The sequence below is a fragment of the Geospiza fortis genome, unplaced genomic scaffold (assembly GCF_000277835.1).
Source record: "Geospiza fortis unplaced genomic scaffold, GeoFor_1.0 scaffold275, whole genome shotgun sequence".
Taxonomy (NCBI): Eukaryota; Metazoa; Chordata; class Aves; order Passeriformes; family Thraupidae; genus Geospiza; species Geospiza fortis.
The window spans coordinates 3,335,481-3,353,070 of record NW_005054341.1 but is presented as its reverse complement, the minus strand read 5'-3'; the positions used below and the strand labels follow the sequence as shown (position 1 = coordinate 3,353,070).

The 17,590-nt window shown below is 38.1% G+C and overlaps 2 protein-coding genes across 4 annotated transcripts in view; one reads left to right on the top strand and one right to left on the bottom strand.

Moving 5' to 3' along the window:
• Positions 1-2,012, top strand: part of VRK2 (VRK serine/threonine kinase 2) — a 36,684-nt gene extending 34,672 nt beyond the window's left edge. Inside the window, exons 13-14 of one of the 3 annotated variants that reach the window (XM_031058318.1) lie at positions 376-467; positions 1,490-1,628. In XM_031058318.1, coding sequence (XP_030914178.1) covers positions 376-447 — 72 coding nt within the window. In that variant the 3' untranslated portion in view covers positions 448-467; positions 1,490-1,628. Of the gene's footprint in view, positions 1-372; positions 468-1,489 lie in introns of all 3 variants that reach the window. The other 2 variants (XM_031058317.1, XM_014307694.2) reach the window with 2 other exon arrangements.
• The window catches only part of FANCL (FA complementation group L), a gene marked incomplete at its 5' end in the record, with an annotated part of 21,404 nt that continues 4,991 nt past the window's right edge, over positions 1,178-17,590 (bottom strand). Inside the window, 10 exons of the mRNA XM_005422635.3 lie at positions 1,178-1,825; positions 2,145-2,216; positions 2,503-2,619; positions 3,376-3,457; positions 3,545-3,590; positions 3,705-3,788; positions 5,349-5,499; positions 10,870-10,938; positions 13,533-13,629; positions 17,048-17,145. Coding sequence (XP_005422692.3) covers positions 1,790-1,825; positions 2,145-2,216; positions 2,503-2,619; positions 3,376-3,457; positions 3,545-3,590; positions 3,705-3,788; positions 5,349-5,499; positions 10,870-10,938; positions 13,533-13,629; positions 17,048-17,145 — 852 coding nt within the window. The remainder of the gene's footprint in view (positions 1,826-2,144; positions 2,217-2,502; positions 2,620-3,375; positions 3,458-3,544; positions 3,591-3,704; positions 3,789-5,348; positions 5,500-10,869; positions 10,939-13,532; positions 13,630-17,047; positions 17,146-17,590) is intronic.

Below are 17,590 nucleotides of genomic sequence, written 5' to 3'. Positions count from 1 at the left end.
AGTCCTTAAATTCTGAGTTTTACATCAGAGGATTTTAGCAGTTAACAAACTCACCTTGAATATTATTGTTAATTTAGTGCATAAAAGGGCTAAAAGGCTAAATGAATCGTTTCAGTCTTACTCTTCAACCATACAGGAAAAAAAAGAAAAAAAAGAATCAGTTTTAGTACAAATAATACAGCATCATGTCTATCTCAGTGATCACCCTGTGCTCCTGTTCTCTGGAGCTCTGGTGATTTTAGTGAGTGGATTCCACCCTGGTTTCCTTTCATATAAACAAATAACTTGGTTAAATGAGGACAGTTTCTAATGAGCACAAAAATGCAACTTTAAAGGTAGCTTTATGATTAATCCAAAATTCTTTGCTTCAAGCAGTCTGATCATCACTGCCTGGAGACTCCGGTACAAGCTGGGAGAGGGAAGCAGCAAAAGCACAGCTGTACCTGAGAGCACCAGGCAGGACAGTGGTGAGCAGAACCATCCTGGGAGATGTTTTGGCTGCCAGCAGGGGAGATGGAGTCTGACGAGTTAAACACAACTTTGAAATAGGAAAACATTCCACTGTTACTTCCTAGTCCTCAAATGTAAAGTTTTTGCAGAAAAGGGACCAAGTACTGGGCTGGTGGTTAGATGATATTTGTGTTTGGATTTAGTTTTCCTAATGGAAAAGCTGCTATTCCAATAGGATTAAATATGCTGTTTCTATGTAGAACCATTCTGCATAATAGGGGGGACTTTAAATGGGTGTCAGATAACATTTAACCCGTTCAAATGAGAAAGCTGAAAAGGAAAAAAAAGGGAGCATTCTCTTAGCTCCATTTTGCAGAATTCCTCTCAGTTCCTCTCACTGATTCAGGAGCTTGGTAATGGAAAGCTCTGTAGGAAACCAAAGCTGTCCCTGGCACTAAGGGACAGTTGAAAAGAGTCAAGTCTTGGCTAAGAGAGAAGTGGGATTGTGGTGTTTGGGGATCCCTTTCAGAGGTGGAGGACAGACCATGTTGGCCAAGGCCAGCATTGCTGCTGGTGATGTAGAACAGCCCTGGCACCCCTGCCAGCCAGAACAAGCCCCACTCTATAAGTTTATGTTCCTTGTGATGGGCAGAAGTTTGGCTTCACTGTGAAATGCAAAATTTACACAAATCAAGCCAGCACATTCACCCTTAAAATCATGTTTTGAGTTTCCAGGATAAACCTTTATTACACAGGAGAGACTGAATATATTAAACATTTTTGGACACAAGTCAAAGATAAAGAAGAATTTTAGCTGTAGAGTTCAACAGTAAAATATAGATATGTCTCTTCAGGAGGTGTTTAACCATGCCTTATGTTAGACACTTACAATATCCATACAAGTGCAAATTCCAGAGGTAAGACTCTGTAAGGACTGTAATGCTTTTTTCTAGGATAACTTAAATACCTCAATGCCATCTCTGTTTTTTTGATTCACATCTCATTTCATATTAAAATCACAGCTATTTTTCCCCTGCAGGAAGACACTGCAAGAGAGCTGCCACCATTTGACCCCTACAGAATACTCTCAGAATCCCGAAAGAAACACAATCACCTTGTAACTCCAGCTCCTGCAGCAGCATCCCAGGCTCGTGCTGACACCACTCGTCCCTCTCTCTCTGCTGTGTTTAGGCTGGCATTTGCTGATCAAACCTACCCCTACACTGCAGCTGTTCTGGTGCTTCTGCTGCTCATTGTCCTGTCCTTGTATCTGCTTTGATGTTGCTCTTCCTGTGTCTTCAGTGGGAGTGCAGTGGTGCTCCCACCATGCAGCTTTTTCCTAAAGTTTCTTCATTGAAGATTTCAGTGTCAGGGGCTTGAAAAAGAAGTTTTTAAATAATCCTGTCAGTACATGTCTTGTACAGGCAAGTTCTCATCTGCACTCAATAGTTATGGATTCTCTGGACTATTTGTGTTGGCTTCTGTTAAAAATGTTAAGATTCTTTTTGTTGTTTGTAACTGAACCTTTTGTTATGACATTAAAAAAGTATCATTAAATACAATGGATTGTGGTCTCTAGTTACCCTGGCATTAGTGTGGGGCTGTCTTTATACTGTGTCAGAAAACTTTCAGTTAAACACTGACACATTTGCCTCTTCCACTCTAGTTCACTCCTACTCCTTGGCTTTCCTTACCTTATTACAATAGGGACATTCACCAAAGATGACATTAAAGCTCTGTCTGCTGGTAGGAAGGCCTTGTAGCCACTGCAACACAAGAAGTGGATTAAAAGTCACATTGGTTTCATCTCCAATTTAAGAAACACCTATTAATTACCAGAGTTCAGCTGATGAACATCTGACAGGGTGCATGCAAAGTCAGCCTGTGGTTCCCTTTCCCAGAGAGCTCATGTAGGAACTGGGGGTGACAGGACACGTGACTGCCACAATGTTCCTCATGGGCTTTTGCTTAATGCAGAATGTAAGTGGCCAGTGCTTGTTGTGCAGAAGGTGCCAGCCAGCTGGTGACAGTTTGTGCCCCTGCTCCCTTTACCTCATAGAGACAGGCCTGGTGGAAGGGCTGCCCACAGCGAGGATCGTCACACACGTGGTCGGGCGCGCTGCCCTCCAGCCGATAGGCGTAGCAGATCCCACAGTCCTTGGCAAAGTCCTGCAACACAGCAGCACAGCTGAAAGGCAGGGCTGGGCTGCTCACACACAAACAGCTTCACCTGTGGTTTTGCTTTTGCAGTTTTTGTTGGCTGGAATTACTATTTTTTGCCTTTAAGACATACATGTTTATTTCACAATGGCTTAGAGTGACACTGGGTTCCAGGTGTGCAAGACTTGACTGGGTTATATTTCATCCCTTACTGAATTACATCTCATTCAACAAGCATTTTCATACTTTTGAGCACTTTTTGTTTATTAACCACTATGATTTGTCATTAGACACAGATCAGATCTTACTATAGAAGTTTCCTGAGTGAAAGCAAAGCTCGTAATCCAGTGTTAAAGCATTGTCAAAAATTAGTTCCCAGTTTGTTTGAAATGCACCAGTATTTGGATGGCCTCTTGTCCCCTCTAAGCAGCTCTACCTAATTAGAACTTAAGTTATCAACATCCTTAACAGAATGTTTGGATTTTCCACATCTCATTAGCCACTCTGGAACGTCCTCATTTCCTTTTCATAGTGGAGCCTGTTATCAGTGCCCTCACTGCTATGAAGGCCACAGGGAAGTGTGTACCTCTAATCAAAGGTTAACAAGCTCTGACAACTGTTGCTTGAAGTTCAGAAGTCTTTGTGACAATGAATTAATCCAATTACCTCTCAAAAGTCCCTGCTTGTCCCTGGCTCTTTGAAAGTGACCATTTAAATGTGACTTATTCAGCAATAAGGACTGATCGTTAACCAAAACCAACTTACACTTTTTTCCAACACAGCACGAGATGGAAAATCAATTCCTAGGAGCTCTCTCAAGTTCTGTAACAAACCGACTTCTGGATCCCTGTGGGTAGGAGAGGGGAGAGACAAATCCACATGAGGAATGGCAACACCGTTTGGGTTTCCAGCCTGCTTTACCAGGGACACTCACCACAAGTGCATGTTGTTGTTGAGTTTAGTTCTCAGAGGGTTCACTTCTGCAAACAGACAGGAATAATGGCATCACCCCAGTGAACCTCCCAGGCTCCAGGTAGGGATTGGGATCAGAGATCTGAGTCCACTGGAGAAACAAGTGGAATTTGCTGCCTTACCATGATCTGCTCCAAGGAAATAACACTCTGGAAGCATGTTTGGATGGCGAGGATCAACCTCTATGTTCACTGAGACATTGTTCCCTGCAAGGAGAAAGCAAGGCCATGGGGAAGTTTGCAGTCAAGGATTTGAAAAAGGAACCATTTTTAAAGGCAGTTTTAAATTGGTTAACTCAGGCTGGGTTTTGTTAGGATAAATAATAACAAAGTTGGGAGGTATCCAAATGATTGCACAAAGTATTAGTATATATCAAATACTTACATTTCCACAAACTGTAATTAAAAGTAGCAACTGATTAATTTAACCTGTCAGGTTTGTGTTTCTTTTAGACTTGGCTTAATCTTTACACTTATTCAGAAAGAAACATAATCAACCCAAGCTAGATGACAAAATCCATCCAAAATCTTGGTGAAACTGTAAAGGTAGAGACATGTAACTTACTAATTCATCTTTATCTTTTATAGTCAAAAAGAGAAGCCCAAACCCAATATTAAGCAGCAGAAGTCAGTCCCCTCCCCAGTAAATTCCAGGACCGAGACAACAACTCTGTATTTCTGAAACAGCAAATATTTGGCTTTACAAGACCCCCCACCATCCCTGGAAGGGGATGTTCCTCAGAGGAAGCAGCTCCAAAACAGCACAGCAGTCTCCTCTGAACAAGCCCAGGTAAAACCCAACCTTTTCTGTAATTAAAGCTGTGTTAAGCTTTCCATCCTGGAAGAGGTGGGAATGAATGAAATCAAAGTTCAGTGGTAGCTGAGGGTTCTCTGTGCCTGACAACAAAGGGCTCAAAGCCCTGTCCCTCCCTCAGCTGATCCAAGGCACTTTTTGAGGCTTTTCTTCCCTTTTCCTTGGCCTGGGGCAAAGGGCAGCAGGACCAGGACAAAGGCCCCCTGATTGCACACAAAGTGTTGGCTGACCCACACCATTCCAGCCACTTGCTGAACTTTTCCTGTCCTTCCCCCCAGCTCCTCCTCCCTCCCTCTACAGCTGTCAGGGATAACGTGGGTCCACTCTGTATTCTCACATTTCAATTTGCTATTGGTGATACGGATTTTATAGAATTACAAAATTCCTTATCCTATGTATATTAAGACCTTAAAATGCCAGACATCAGCATACAAACTGAGGTACATTTTCAGGTGTTGACAGGGAAGCCTTGTTTCTTCTCTTTTATTTCTGTCCTTTCCCCTTGCCTCCTTTAACCCCCTTTTTCCCCTTGGGCTGCACTCTAATATTCCTTCCACTCCAGGACAGGATGAATCTAAAGTTTAAAATTCTGGAATTTGTGACTGAGGTAAGGGCTTCACCTAAGCTGATTTTTTACAAATACTGATTTTTCTAAGGTTACCATGTAAGTGCTCAGCTGTTGACACTTCCATGTTCATAATTCACAAATACACAAAGTTTTCCTGCAGAAATTTTCATTTATCTGACACCAGAAAGTTGTAATGAATTTCCCAAACAGGATCAGCATTCTGTTATTTTTTTAATATGCAAAAGAGGAGTTCTATCTTTGGTTTTAAGTGCTGCCTTTCCTTTCCCAAACCCAAAGAAGCACCATCTGATGAGACAAGCAAAACAAAACAGCTCCCTGAGTTTTACTTCTCAAATCCACTGTATCCCTTTAAATCTTTTCCTACCTATTGCAATTCTCCTGGTTGTAGCGCTCCGTGTGGGATTTTCTGGCTCAAGCACCCATGTCTTCCCATCAATTTCATCAAGGGCATCCCAGAATTCCTTCAGGGATTCCAATGCTGCCAGGAACTGGTTGTAAATGTCTATTAAGGAGTTCTAAGAAAACAAGAAATTTAAACAGATCTCATTGAGTTTCCACCAGCAGCCTGAGAGTATATTTAAAAACCAATTAATTCATTTAAGGAGTGTTGAAATCCATGTGTGTGTCCCAGTGTATCGTGATAGCATAAAACATGGAATATCACCTAACAACCTGATCATTATCTCAAAATTAAGCAGTATAAAAACAGGTGCTTAAGATCAGCTTTCAAACCCTGTAAATAAGGCACAAAAAGGAGAAACCATCTAATAAGCAGAGGATTACATGTGGGGGATTTCAATACTTGAGAGTGGTTTACATGGAATCAGAAATACCTTTCATTAGACAGGACAATATACAGGATAGCAACGCTAAAGAAATCTTTTGAAATTATCAGTGGGCAAAAAGAAGTCACCATTCCCCCAGGAAAAGACTTCTGCAAGAAGACAAAACACTTGGTGGTCAAGGGAATCCTTTGCAGGTGCAGATGCCCATTGAGTGACAGATTTCAGATATCCTGAGGTTCAAAAGAAAAAACAAATTAAACATTCTGCTCTCAGACAGGTATTTTTCTATGAATTAAACAAAATACAGAAGGAATGGTTTCCTTTAATCTGTAGTGATTATGTTCTTCCTTTCTCACCTGGACAAAGAGCAGCAAATTATCTGAGTGTTCTCAGATGAAGAAATAGAATTTTTCTACATAATAACTTTTTATATTTTGTGCATGTGTATTTTAGAAAGAAACGGCGCAGCTTGGAAATAAAATGCTACATTTTTTCCTGCTGTTGTTAAATTATATTAAAGTAGGAAAGCACCTAAGCAGAGAAGTGTGAATTCTGCCAATCTCAAAATGTAACGCTTATTATCTTTAAAAGCATTTTGTTACTTTTATAATACCTGAAGTGATATAATAGTGTCAGTCACTTAACCACATCTTAGAGTATAGTATCTTCATCTTAAGTACTATTATTTCCAGTATTTTAATAATTTTCACACAGTCCTGAAATGTGATCTTTTGTGCTCTGATGACACTTAAATTAATAGCATAATTTTCTGGTACTTGCAACAGTTGCTTTCCATTTTGATTTTTTACATTTTTCTATATCACATACAGATAAATCCTCTAATAATCATTTTTATCTTTATCTTCTGGGAATTCAAAGGGTTTCACTAGAAAAAAGAAACATCAAGGGATTATAACCCACAGATAAGTTTTAAAATCCAATTAATTTTAATACTAATTGTAATTTTTCAATGATGTTCCTTAAAAAGGTAGTTAAATCTTTTTTTTTTTCTACACTGTTCATTTGATCTTATTTGCATGCTTCACTGATGTTGCCAGCTGCCTCCTGCTCTATACGTAAATGCATCTATAGCTATTTAAATACATCACCTGCTTGTCATGCAAACCATGAAAACTCCAAGATTCCTTTTTATTTCATTAACCAACTAATTTTTGGTCGTTGCCCAGCACTTTTAGAACAGCCTGAGATCACACTTTTCTTTGGTCTAAATTACACCAAGACCATTGTCAATAATGTCAGACAGCACAACTCTGTTTCCTGGTCCCCCTTGTACAAATGAATTAGTGTGAAATATGTCAAAATTCCTTGGAAAACAAGACATTCCTCATTCAGGCTGTCAGTGCTGCTCACCCTCGCTGTAAAAGCACTCACAAAGCCAGACTGGTTCCTCCATGCTCCATAAACACCCTGGCTTTGGTGGGTCCCAGGAACTGTGACCCCAATGTCACCTCTGTTATCAGACCCATGGATCCCACATCCATTCCCACCACTGACTTTGTCCAGGGAAAATCAGATACTCTGGACCTCCCTGTCTCCAAGGGGAACACACCTTCTCTTTTACCAGGAACGTATCATGAGATTTCTCAACCTCTTTACTTCCATTTCTATCCTCTGCACTCTCATCCCCCCCTCATAACCAGGACCTCCTCATGCCAATTCCTTTCTTCTTCAATTCAAACATTCTCCCAAGCCCACCCTTATTGCTCATACACCATTCCCTCCAATCAAAGGAATAAGAAAAAATGGAAAAAAAATCTCCCTCTACTCTTGGTTCTTATTTCTAGAGCCACAGAGGCTGGGAGGAATAAAGAGAAAATCTCGAGTCTGTGCCTGCCAAAAAACCAATGAAGCCTTTCAGGAACTTCTAAGAAGTGCTGTAACCTATATGGCTGTTCTGCCAAATTTCAAGCATCTGCTCCAAATCCTGGATGAACTAAATAGTAATCAAATGGTAGTAAAAAAAGTTCCAATTAAGATAAATACAGAACAACTGATTGCAAATTATTTTTCAAAAACAGATAAAAATGTAATCTTTATTCTGAGATTTTTTGGCTAAAATTCTTCCTAACAGAAAATTTGCTTATCCAAAATTAAAACAGCCCCCTAATAAGAAAGGTGAAATAGCCTAAAATATAGGTACCATTACCTTATGCCCTTCATTAATTAATAAATAAAATACAATTTAATAAAGCAAACAGTCATTAAATGGAATAGAGATCACCTAAAGAATTTATGATTCCTTAGATTTGTTTGGAAACAGTTCCTCATCAGCAGCAGTTTAACAATTTCCCCTCTCCTTAACAGAAATCAAGCCAAGACACAAGCCTGAAATCTTTATAAAGTGTCTTGTCAACCATCTCCATTTTCTGCATTTACAGCTGGTGCCTGTGAAGTTCCTTTGCCAAGAAAAAGCACAATTACGATGCTTTTTATTGTGTTTTCATCTAAATAACCCAAGAATAATCTCATTCCCAGCACTCCACCTTCTGCACCTTGCATTCCCGTTTCCTTGCTGGCTGCTGCACGACCTCATTAGTCATTAATTTCCACTCCCATGACCTTCATGTAGCCAGCCAGGTGGGCAGTGGTCAGTCTGGAAACCTCACCCTGACATGAGACGCCCTGATTCTGCAGAACTGCACTTCCAGCGTGCGCTAAAACTGGAGACAGCACATTTATCTGGTTCTTTAGAAAAAGGCTGTAACAGAAATAAGTAGATGTTCTTGCACTTGTCATTGAGAAGCACTCTGCATTTATTTGGCACTTAGAGCAGGAGCAGCAGCAGCAGCATTGCCCTTGGTGCTGATTTCTTACTACTCTAAAACGTCTCCTCTGAGCCAGAATCCACTGGCTGTTGCTGCTCATGCTGTGAGACACCTGCACTGGCTACTGGGCTTGTCATGACGCACAAAACCCCACCATCTTCAGCTTGACATTGTGCAAGTTATAATTATTCATCCAAATGAATATGTCAGAGCAGCAGCAGCAGACCTCTCATCAGAGCAAAAGAAAAATACATCAAAACATTATCAACCCAGCAGGAAGACAGGGACCATAAGGAAAATTACCCATTTTTAATATGGATGCCATAAAGCCATGTCTATTATTATACGGAAGGGAAAAAAAAAAGAAGGGAAAAAAAAACCCAACAACCCCTCAAGTTTAAAATCCATGAGCCTGAAATAGGCAGCAGCACACACAGGGGGTGGGAAAGAAAAATCAATTACCTGCAATCTATTTATATTTTCTTTCATAGGAGTTTATATTCTAATGGTGCCACTGCACCAATTTAGTTAAGCCTTGTCAATTTATACTTTAAAGGCGTAATATTAAAAGTTTAAGACCAATTGGTACCAAAACACCATGTTATTTCACTAGAGGTGTAGCCTGTTCTTTTTCTCTTTTAGGAACCAAAATTTTCATGCACTTGAGTACCTGCTGAATTCTGCTGCCAGTGGTGTTGCAGCATTATCTAAGCTTAACCCGTATTTTGTCACGGTGTGAGGGCTGCTCGCCACAGTGATTCCCACACATTTGGAAAATAAACACAATTTACACAATTACCAAAGCCATTTGTCCCCACAAGTGTTGGGTTCATGTCACCCCCACGCAAAAGGTCAATTTGCAAAAGCTGCTGTACAGCTGAAGCATTTCTGTCTGCTGATATTTGGTTCAGGATTAGAGCAGGCTCTCTGCAGCTGGAATTAGTGTCTCATGATTTCAGAACAGGCTCTTCCCTTACACACAAACACCTTTTGTTCATGTTTTCAAATAGTCCCCAGGTAATTCTAACTGGAAAAAGATTTTAAGCATCAGAGTGTTGTATTTTTAACAGAGGATTTTTCTTTGGCTGTAGTGCCAGTATCAGTATATCCACCCCCATTTTTAACTTGTCAAAGGCTGCTCCATGTCAGGTTTTTCCAGAACATTTTATTCAAACACAAGTCCATCTTTAAAATTACTAACAGTAAACACAGAGAAGCAGTCACTGTCAGGGGTGTTTGAAATGTTGTTAATTTGAGGCAACGTAAATTGCAAGGCTGTAAAATTAATAAAACACTGTTCAAAATATGTATTAAGTTTGAGGTTAAAAACAGCACTTGAAATCCTGGCCAGAGTGTAGGGACTTCAGTAAAATTAAAGGGAAAAACATTTATTTAAACTGCTCCAAACCATATCAGAGAATCAAAACCTAAAATTACATAAATAAATACATTTTTCATTTGCAGTGGCTGATTCTTGCAGTTATTTCCTCTCAATATTAGTGCGTCTAAGGTAACACACAGAACCTTGAGCTCTGCAGAAAAATTATATGCCCAGCTTAAACTCATCCTGCTGCAACCTCCCAGCCATGTTCCCTATGTAAGTTGTTATTTATTGCTGGGTAGAAATCCTTGTGAGGGTTAAAATTAATCAGGTGCAATCATTTATGTAAAAACTATTTTCCCAATTTAAATGAAATATCAATTATTTTCTACATTCAAATTAGCTTGTATCTGAGTAGTGACATTTAAATTCATTTAATAAAGCACACATGCACTATTCAGCAAGAAAGGTACATGAAATAATGTGAAACACCCACAAAAGACAGTGTGGTTCTTCATAGCAGCAATATTAGTTAAACTACGACATTAGAATTTCATTAAATACTTTCCTATACTGATTATTACTGGAAAAGTTTTATTAAGTTATGAAAACTCTATAGGATAACCAACTCCTTTTTTCAATGTCTGTCAGCTTTAGAGGGTGTTTCTTTTCTAGAAACAATAATTTTTTTCTACATTTCACTTCCTTTTCACTTTCCCACCATAATTCCTAGAGAATTTTCAGTCATATGAACAGCTTAAAAAAAACCCCAACCAGTACATACAACATCTAAGATAAATCTCAAGGAAGATATTTAAGGTACTATGATAAGGAATATGGAATTCAGTGCTATTACATTTTCATGAGCATGTACAGAAATAAAATGCACACAGGGAGAAAAGCTGGAGTTAAAAACAAAAGCCAACCCCTTGTTACCACACCTCCATTGCATATGTATTTTTATTTAAAAAAGCTGCCTAGTCCAGCAGTTACCTGTGGCATCCAGGAAACAGCAAATGGAACAGGAAAATCCACAAGACAATCTGGTGGTTCTGTGGGATACTAAGGGAGGGAAAGAAAATACAGTTTGGCTTTTTTTTTTCTTAGTGATTTAAAGTCAGACTGATACTCAGCTGCCAAATTTGATAACAAAATATGAGCACTTCAAGCATCTTGAGAACTTGGCTCTGAGAGGAAACAGTATGTAAAGCATTTTCAGGAATAGTTATGAATGTTAATTATCATTTAAAGAAGAAAGCTACATGTAAATGTTTTATATATCAGTATTTAGTAAAGGCAGGAGAATCCCAATTTTCTGTGTTAAGTGGTCACAAAGGAACATTAAAGAAACCTTAAGAAAAAAAGCATGAAATATTTTTAAAAATTTATCCTCAATTATACATACTGAAAAGCAAAGTTTAAAAATCAAACAACCCATCCATAAGTCAGGAACTAATTTTCATTTAGGCTGAACTATTTGTTCTGAATGGTTACATTTTGGTTTTTACAACTGAAAGTAATCTAGAGTACTCAACTGTTTAGAAAGAAATTAGTGAACATAGACCAAAATAAATAAAAAAAAACTTGATCCAAATTAAGAGATAACAATAAGAAAAATTTTTAAAGACTGTATTAAAAAAAAAGCTATAAAATGTTTGATAACTCCATGACATCTTAGCTTATTACAGTTACAATCACATGTGTGTGTCAGAAGTTATCCTATTTTTCTTAGGCCAATTTAAGCAATTATTAAATACAATATTCTTATTGGTTTTCTGAGCATGCAGCTAACTTTATCTAGAGAAAGCATTTTCATACCCCTTGCCAGATCATTCAGATAATTACCAAACTGTCTTAATTACTACACATCAGGCAAATCCTTCCAGGGGCCTATTTGAAGCCTTGGGGTCTGAAATGCTCCTGCACTGATCTTAATCAAAGAAACAGCATAAAGGAAATAAACACACTTTTATTAAAGCATGTTATCAAAAGAAATGCCTTCCCAAAAAAGACTTCAGCCAAGTCTTCTCAAATGTAGTGTCTGTGTGTGTGAAGGCAAATCAAATCCCCAGGTCACCAAAACAGTATTTCACACACAAATTTTGTCTGGCAAGTTTAAATGCCAGACATGGTTTAAAAAGGACAAGCAATTGATCCTTCATCATCAAAAACACTTGAAAACAAAATGAAAAAAATGAAAACAAAAAGAAAAAGGATGATTACTTATTAAAACAGGCAAGTTGATAATCTAATCTTTTTATTATATACATCTTTAGTTGTTAGATGGTGCTTTCTCTGCTATGAGGAGTATTCTATTTTACTGCTGTCAAAAAAACCCCACAAACTTGCACAAGGACAGAAAATGGGAATCTCCATTCCTTCAGGACAGTGCTAAGTTAAGGCTGAACAGAACCAGCCAATGCACCAGTGTCAGTTTGACCATGGCAGCTGCTTGGGAAAAATGAATATTGCCCTGTAATTTTTTCTGCATTTTATACTTTCAAACAGTTAAAATACTTTACTTCTGTCCTAAGAGCAAGAAAGCCTTAGGGCAACAGGTTGCACCAAATTTCTAGTGTCACAAAAAGCATATTTATCCCTTATAAACAACACAACCTGGTTCCTCTCCTTGCACATTAAATAGGCCATAATTGTACTTCCAGATGGATTTTTCCATCAGTGTATTTAATAATGGACTGACTAGCAAATTAATTATGCACTCATTACTCTCTGCATGTAGGACAGTTTTACTCTTTCTAAAAATCCACTTGAGCAACACCCATTCCCAAACAGTATTTTTTCCCCTACAAAGGTAAAGCTTATTCCTTTTATGTAAGACTAAAAAACTTTTAAAAAAACCTCCTGGTTTGTAAAGGAATACAGGATGCCTGTGAGGGTGGGATTTCATCCTACAATACCATATCCCTTCCTCATGCTTTCAAGATTATAGCTTGAGAGGATGGACCACAGATAGTCCCAAACAACAACATCCAGACACTTTTAGATCCCTTTTTCCCCTGGACTGATTTTCTGAAGACAACAATTATTGCCACACAGCCTGGATATTCACAGTCTCTGGTGAGAGATTTATGCCCTGAAATGAGACATTCTATGAAGAAACGTTGCAATTTGAGTTCAGTGATAAGTACCAGGAAGAATTAAATTTTTTCTGTTTCTGCAAATGCCAGGGGTTTGATTCGCAAGTACTGTCAAAATGAGACATTTATTTAGACTAAAAAGAAATTATTTTTCTGACTGACTTCAGTTTTTCATAAATCTTTACATCTCTGACTTTAACAGCAAGACTTGTTAATAACTAACCCAACATCCTCTAATTCTTGTTCTGTGCACAGTCTCTGGATGGAGTGATAATGAAGGAAAGTCTCCCAGATGGCTTTGTCAGTAATCCAGTAAAATGAGTACAGTATCAAAGTGGTTTTCATGTGATGCACAGATGCATCTTACAGATAACCATAATCCAATATTAATTTTAAATATAGTTAGTCTGAAAACTCAAGAAAAAAAAATTAACTGACCTATTACCTTGCAGAACAGACACACCAGCAAGCAAACCAACCCTCTAAAATCCTAATGAACTAAGAAAAATCGATATATTTCAAGGAAGCCTCAAGAATTTTTGTCCCACATCACTTTACCTTTGCATTTAACTTGAGAGTGATGAGATGCTGCCGACCACAAGAGTCTTCAGCTTTTAACTTGACTGTGGTCAGCCCAGTGTCCACATAGGCCACTCTGGAAGAGAGAAGAAAACTCTCAGAGCCCTGCAGTTTGCAATACCCTGATTAGTCTGTTACAAATATTAATCAGAAGGAGTCCTATATGCCAAGCATTTCTGCTGCTGCAGATTTACTGCTGTTAATACACCAGGCTGATGCTTAATGCAGCCATATATCTCAGGGTTATTTACAGTGTGTGTCAGGGCTCACGCTGTGGTCAGTGAGCACCGTGTTGCAGTTTTCCATCAGCGGAACCTTTGACACACACAGCGTGTTCCTGTCAGCCTCTACTTATGTACACATTAAACTTCCTGTCAAATCTTTGATCCATTTCTGCAGTTTCTTACTCTATGAGACTTTTATGCTCCTGATTTGCTTTTCTCTTCAATGAAGTTCTCTTTTATTATCAATACTATTATTGTGGGAAATTCAGTGCATATTGGTTCATATTCCAAAATTGATTTTCTGCAGAAAATAGTACCTGAACAGGTAAAAAATGAGTTATTTATCATGATTTGCCTTCATTTCATGACAGTTTTACACTGTATTCATGCACCCCAGCAAGCAGAAAGTACATACTAAATGTGAAAAAGTTTTAAAACTTCTGACTTTTTGCTTAAGATGTCACTGGTTTGTATCTCCCACCACAATGAAGATGGATACAATTGTAAAATATATTGTTCTCTACGGGTGGATTCTGCTTAGTAGTGTCAACAATTGCCAAAAAGGTTCAAACCTCCCCATACATTTACCAGTAAACTGGGCATGTGGCTATTTTGGCATTTTTACTATGTCATTCCTGTGTAAAGATAAAAAGCACTCCAAGGTAATTGCACAACTTATCACCCAGACTGATGGAAAGGCCTAACAGAGTTCAGAGAGAGCATCTGCTTGCTGGCCTAAGCAACATTTATTTTTTTTAAACCACTACATACTAGAAAAAGTCACATGGTTCTCTCAAGTGAAGCTGGCAACAGAGTTGTAGAGGCTTGTGGAAGAAAAAGCAGATGTACGCTAAAGGGTTGCACATCCCTAGGAAGGAAGTGAAAAGAAGAAAATTGTCTGCACAAATGAAATAGCCTCAATAGGAGGGAACTGAAAAATACTCATGGAAAAAGCAGTGGTGGTAGCAAGAAGGGAGAGAGAGATTATTTCATGTTTAATGCTGATTAATGCAATATTAAAGAGACCTGCAGATTTCTGGGAGTATTTCTCCACAACAGCTGAAAGAAAAGACAAGTCTTGATAAAAGTGTAATTCAACTGGAGCCAGTTGAACTTGATATACTTCAAAGGAATTAGAGAACTCTTCCTTGAACTGGGGGGGGAAAAACTTCATTACTCCTGCTTTGTTCCAACTTTACCTCAAAATATACCATCCCTCCATCTGCTGCTTCCTGGGCTGGGGGATTCCTAACGCAGCAGCTAAGGAATTTTGGATACTACAGTGAAAAATGCAGCATTGTCCACATCAAAGCACAACTGCTGCCTGCAGCACTGTGCTGCAAAGAGCCACAGCAAAGGAAAACAAAAATTAAAGGGATGCTACCAAGGTGTCTGGGATTTTACCTGTTCTGATATTCATCTTGTTTGGACCACTTCAATCTTGATTTATAAGAAAAGTATGGATTCTTTTAGTTTAAAGTCATACTTTTTATATAAACCCATAAGGAATTGTGTACATAGGTGATATTTCACTTATACAGACTTTTATTCCTCTGTAAGCTCTGTCATTTTATCACAGAAAAAAAAATTAAAAAGGAATAAAAAGTATCAGCATAAATGACTGAGAGCACAGGACCAGGCAGGATTCCCTGGAAATGGAGAAGGCAAGAGCAGAAGATACTTTGTATGAAATAAACGGGGAAAGTATCAAGCATAAGAGCTTTGAGATTTGAGACAACATGGAGATACTGACAACCTTTTTGAATCCCCATGAGGATTAAGGAGTCCTACAGGTGTTTTATAGTTGATTATTTGCCTTCACTGTCACTGGCTCAACCAGCTTGATTAAGGGGAAGTATTATAAGAGCCTTTCTTGTAACTTTACTCCTGCAGTAGTATCTCTCTCTCCCCAGCCCAAATCCTTCAATTTCTCAGTCAGCTTCCAGCATGACCCAAAACTTGCTAGGAATGAATAAATCTGGGGTACACAACAAGCAAGGGTTTTTCCTTAGAAAAATCCTTAAATAAAGCTCAAGGTGTGAGCAGTGATTGCTCCTCACTGCCAGCACCAAACACAGGCAGCTCAGCTGAAAGATCATTGCAGGATGTTCTTAACTGCCACGCAAATAAAGCATCACCTACAACTCAAAATCAGCCTCAGTTAAGAGGCTTCCTTAGAGAGTCACTTCAGTGCTAAAAGCACTCTGAAATCAAAGGTGTGACTTACTAATGGACTTCACATGGCCTGTCCAGGTTATTCTCCTTCCAAGTCAGAGTAAACCAGCTGTGATTGCCTATGCACAGCATAGTCTTTTGATTAGTGACTGATTTCCCCAAACCTTCTTCAAGATTTTGGGTGCTGTTTTGTTTTGGTGGTTTTGTTTTGGTTTTCTTTCGTTGGTGTTTTTGTTTTTTACCCATTTTGGGAGAGCAAATTTAATTGAAAATTTATTTCCCACATGTTTAATAAATTTTACCTAATATTCTCAGAGTTGAGTCTGACAGTGCAGCACAATTTCGTATTAACAATGGCAACCACTGACAAAAACTTCAGCTGATTTCTCAAGGGTGTTTTCAATCTTTAAATAAAAGTGGGCCTTGAAATTCCCACTTAGTGTTAATCACATGCTGTTTATCTTTACAGAAATCAGGTGGGAAAACTCAAAACTCTTCTTATACCTAAGGCTTCTTTATCTCATTTAGCACAAGATACACCTGTTAAAGTTTTGGCTTGAGAGCCTTTCACATTCTCCCCTCCACTCATGAATTTTTTGGGTAGATTTACCTTTCTGTGGAATAAATAACAAATTCCTCTAAGAAGATCCTTGTGCTGAAAGAGCGGGTTCTTTAAAAATTATTATGCTAATTCTAAAAAAAGTATGAAATGTTTCTATGAAAGCATAAAGGTAAATGATGATCAACCATAATCTATAGGGTTAGTCACAACCAGCTGGACAAAATAGGGAAAAAGAGAACTATAAATATTAACATTAATAATATTAAATATGTTTAATATATCAGTAGTTTATAGGTCAAAGAAGAAATGACTTCTTAGTCGGCTATCACCTTTCAGCTCAGTTATTTGAGACAGAAAATATCCCTAGAACTGATACATTTTTGTAGGGTGTTTTTAATTTGAAAACAATGCAAAATCAGTTTCTGAATAGGGTAAATGAACAGAACAAGTACATTTGATATGTTCAGCTCACAAATACAAAAGAGGAACAGATATTCTAAAGATGATGTTTTAAAGAACCAAAACAATCATACCTATTCCAGCCCAGTATTTCTAGATCTCTGACAAGGCAGGAGTAGTATTCTGGAGGCCTTGGGATGTGCAGGTCTTGTGTGTTCTTTAAAGCAATTTCCTGTTTAAAAGAACATTAAAAACATCATTAAGAGCAATTTCAATATTTTTGCATCTATTTAGCCATGTGATTTTTGCAATTCATTTGGAAATATTAAGCTTATGTAAAATTAACTGTACACTGCATTTGTTTTGTTATAGCCTCCAGCTAAAGCAGACAAAGAAGCTGTTTGGTAAATTACTTCAGATACTGGTAATGAAAACATCTGCAATTTAAAAAAACCCCACAGATGTTGACAACGGAGTCTTCAGATGCAAATATCAAATGTGTCTCTTTTTCAGCTAATAAATCTGAAGTCAAGCATCTTGACTGAAAGAACATTTCAAAGGAAGGTTCTATTAAGCCCACAGCTGTCTCCTGGGCTCCACTGCCACAAAAGAAAACATATCTATGATATTCTCCATATTTTAATATTTTTATTTATATATATATATATTTATATATA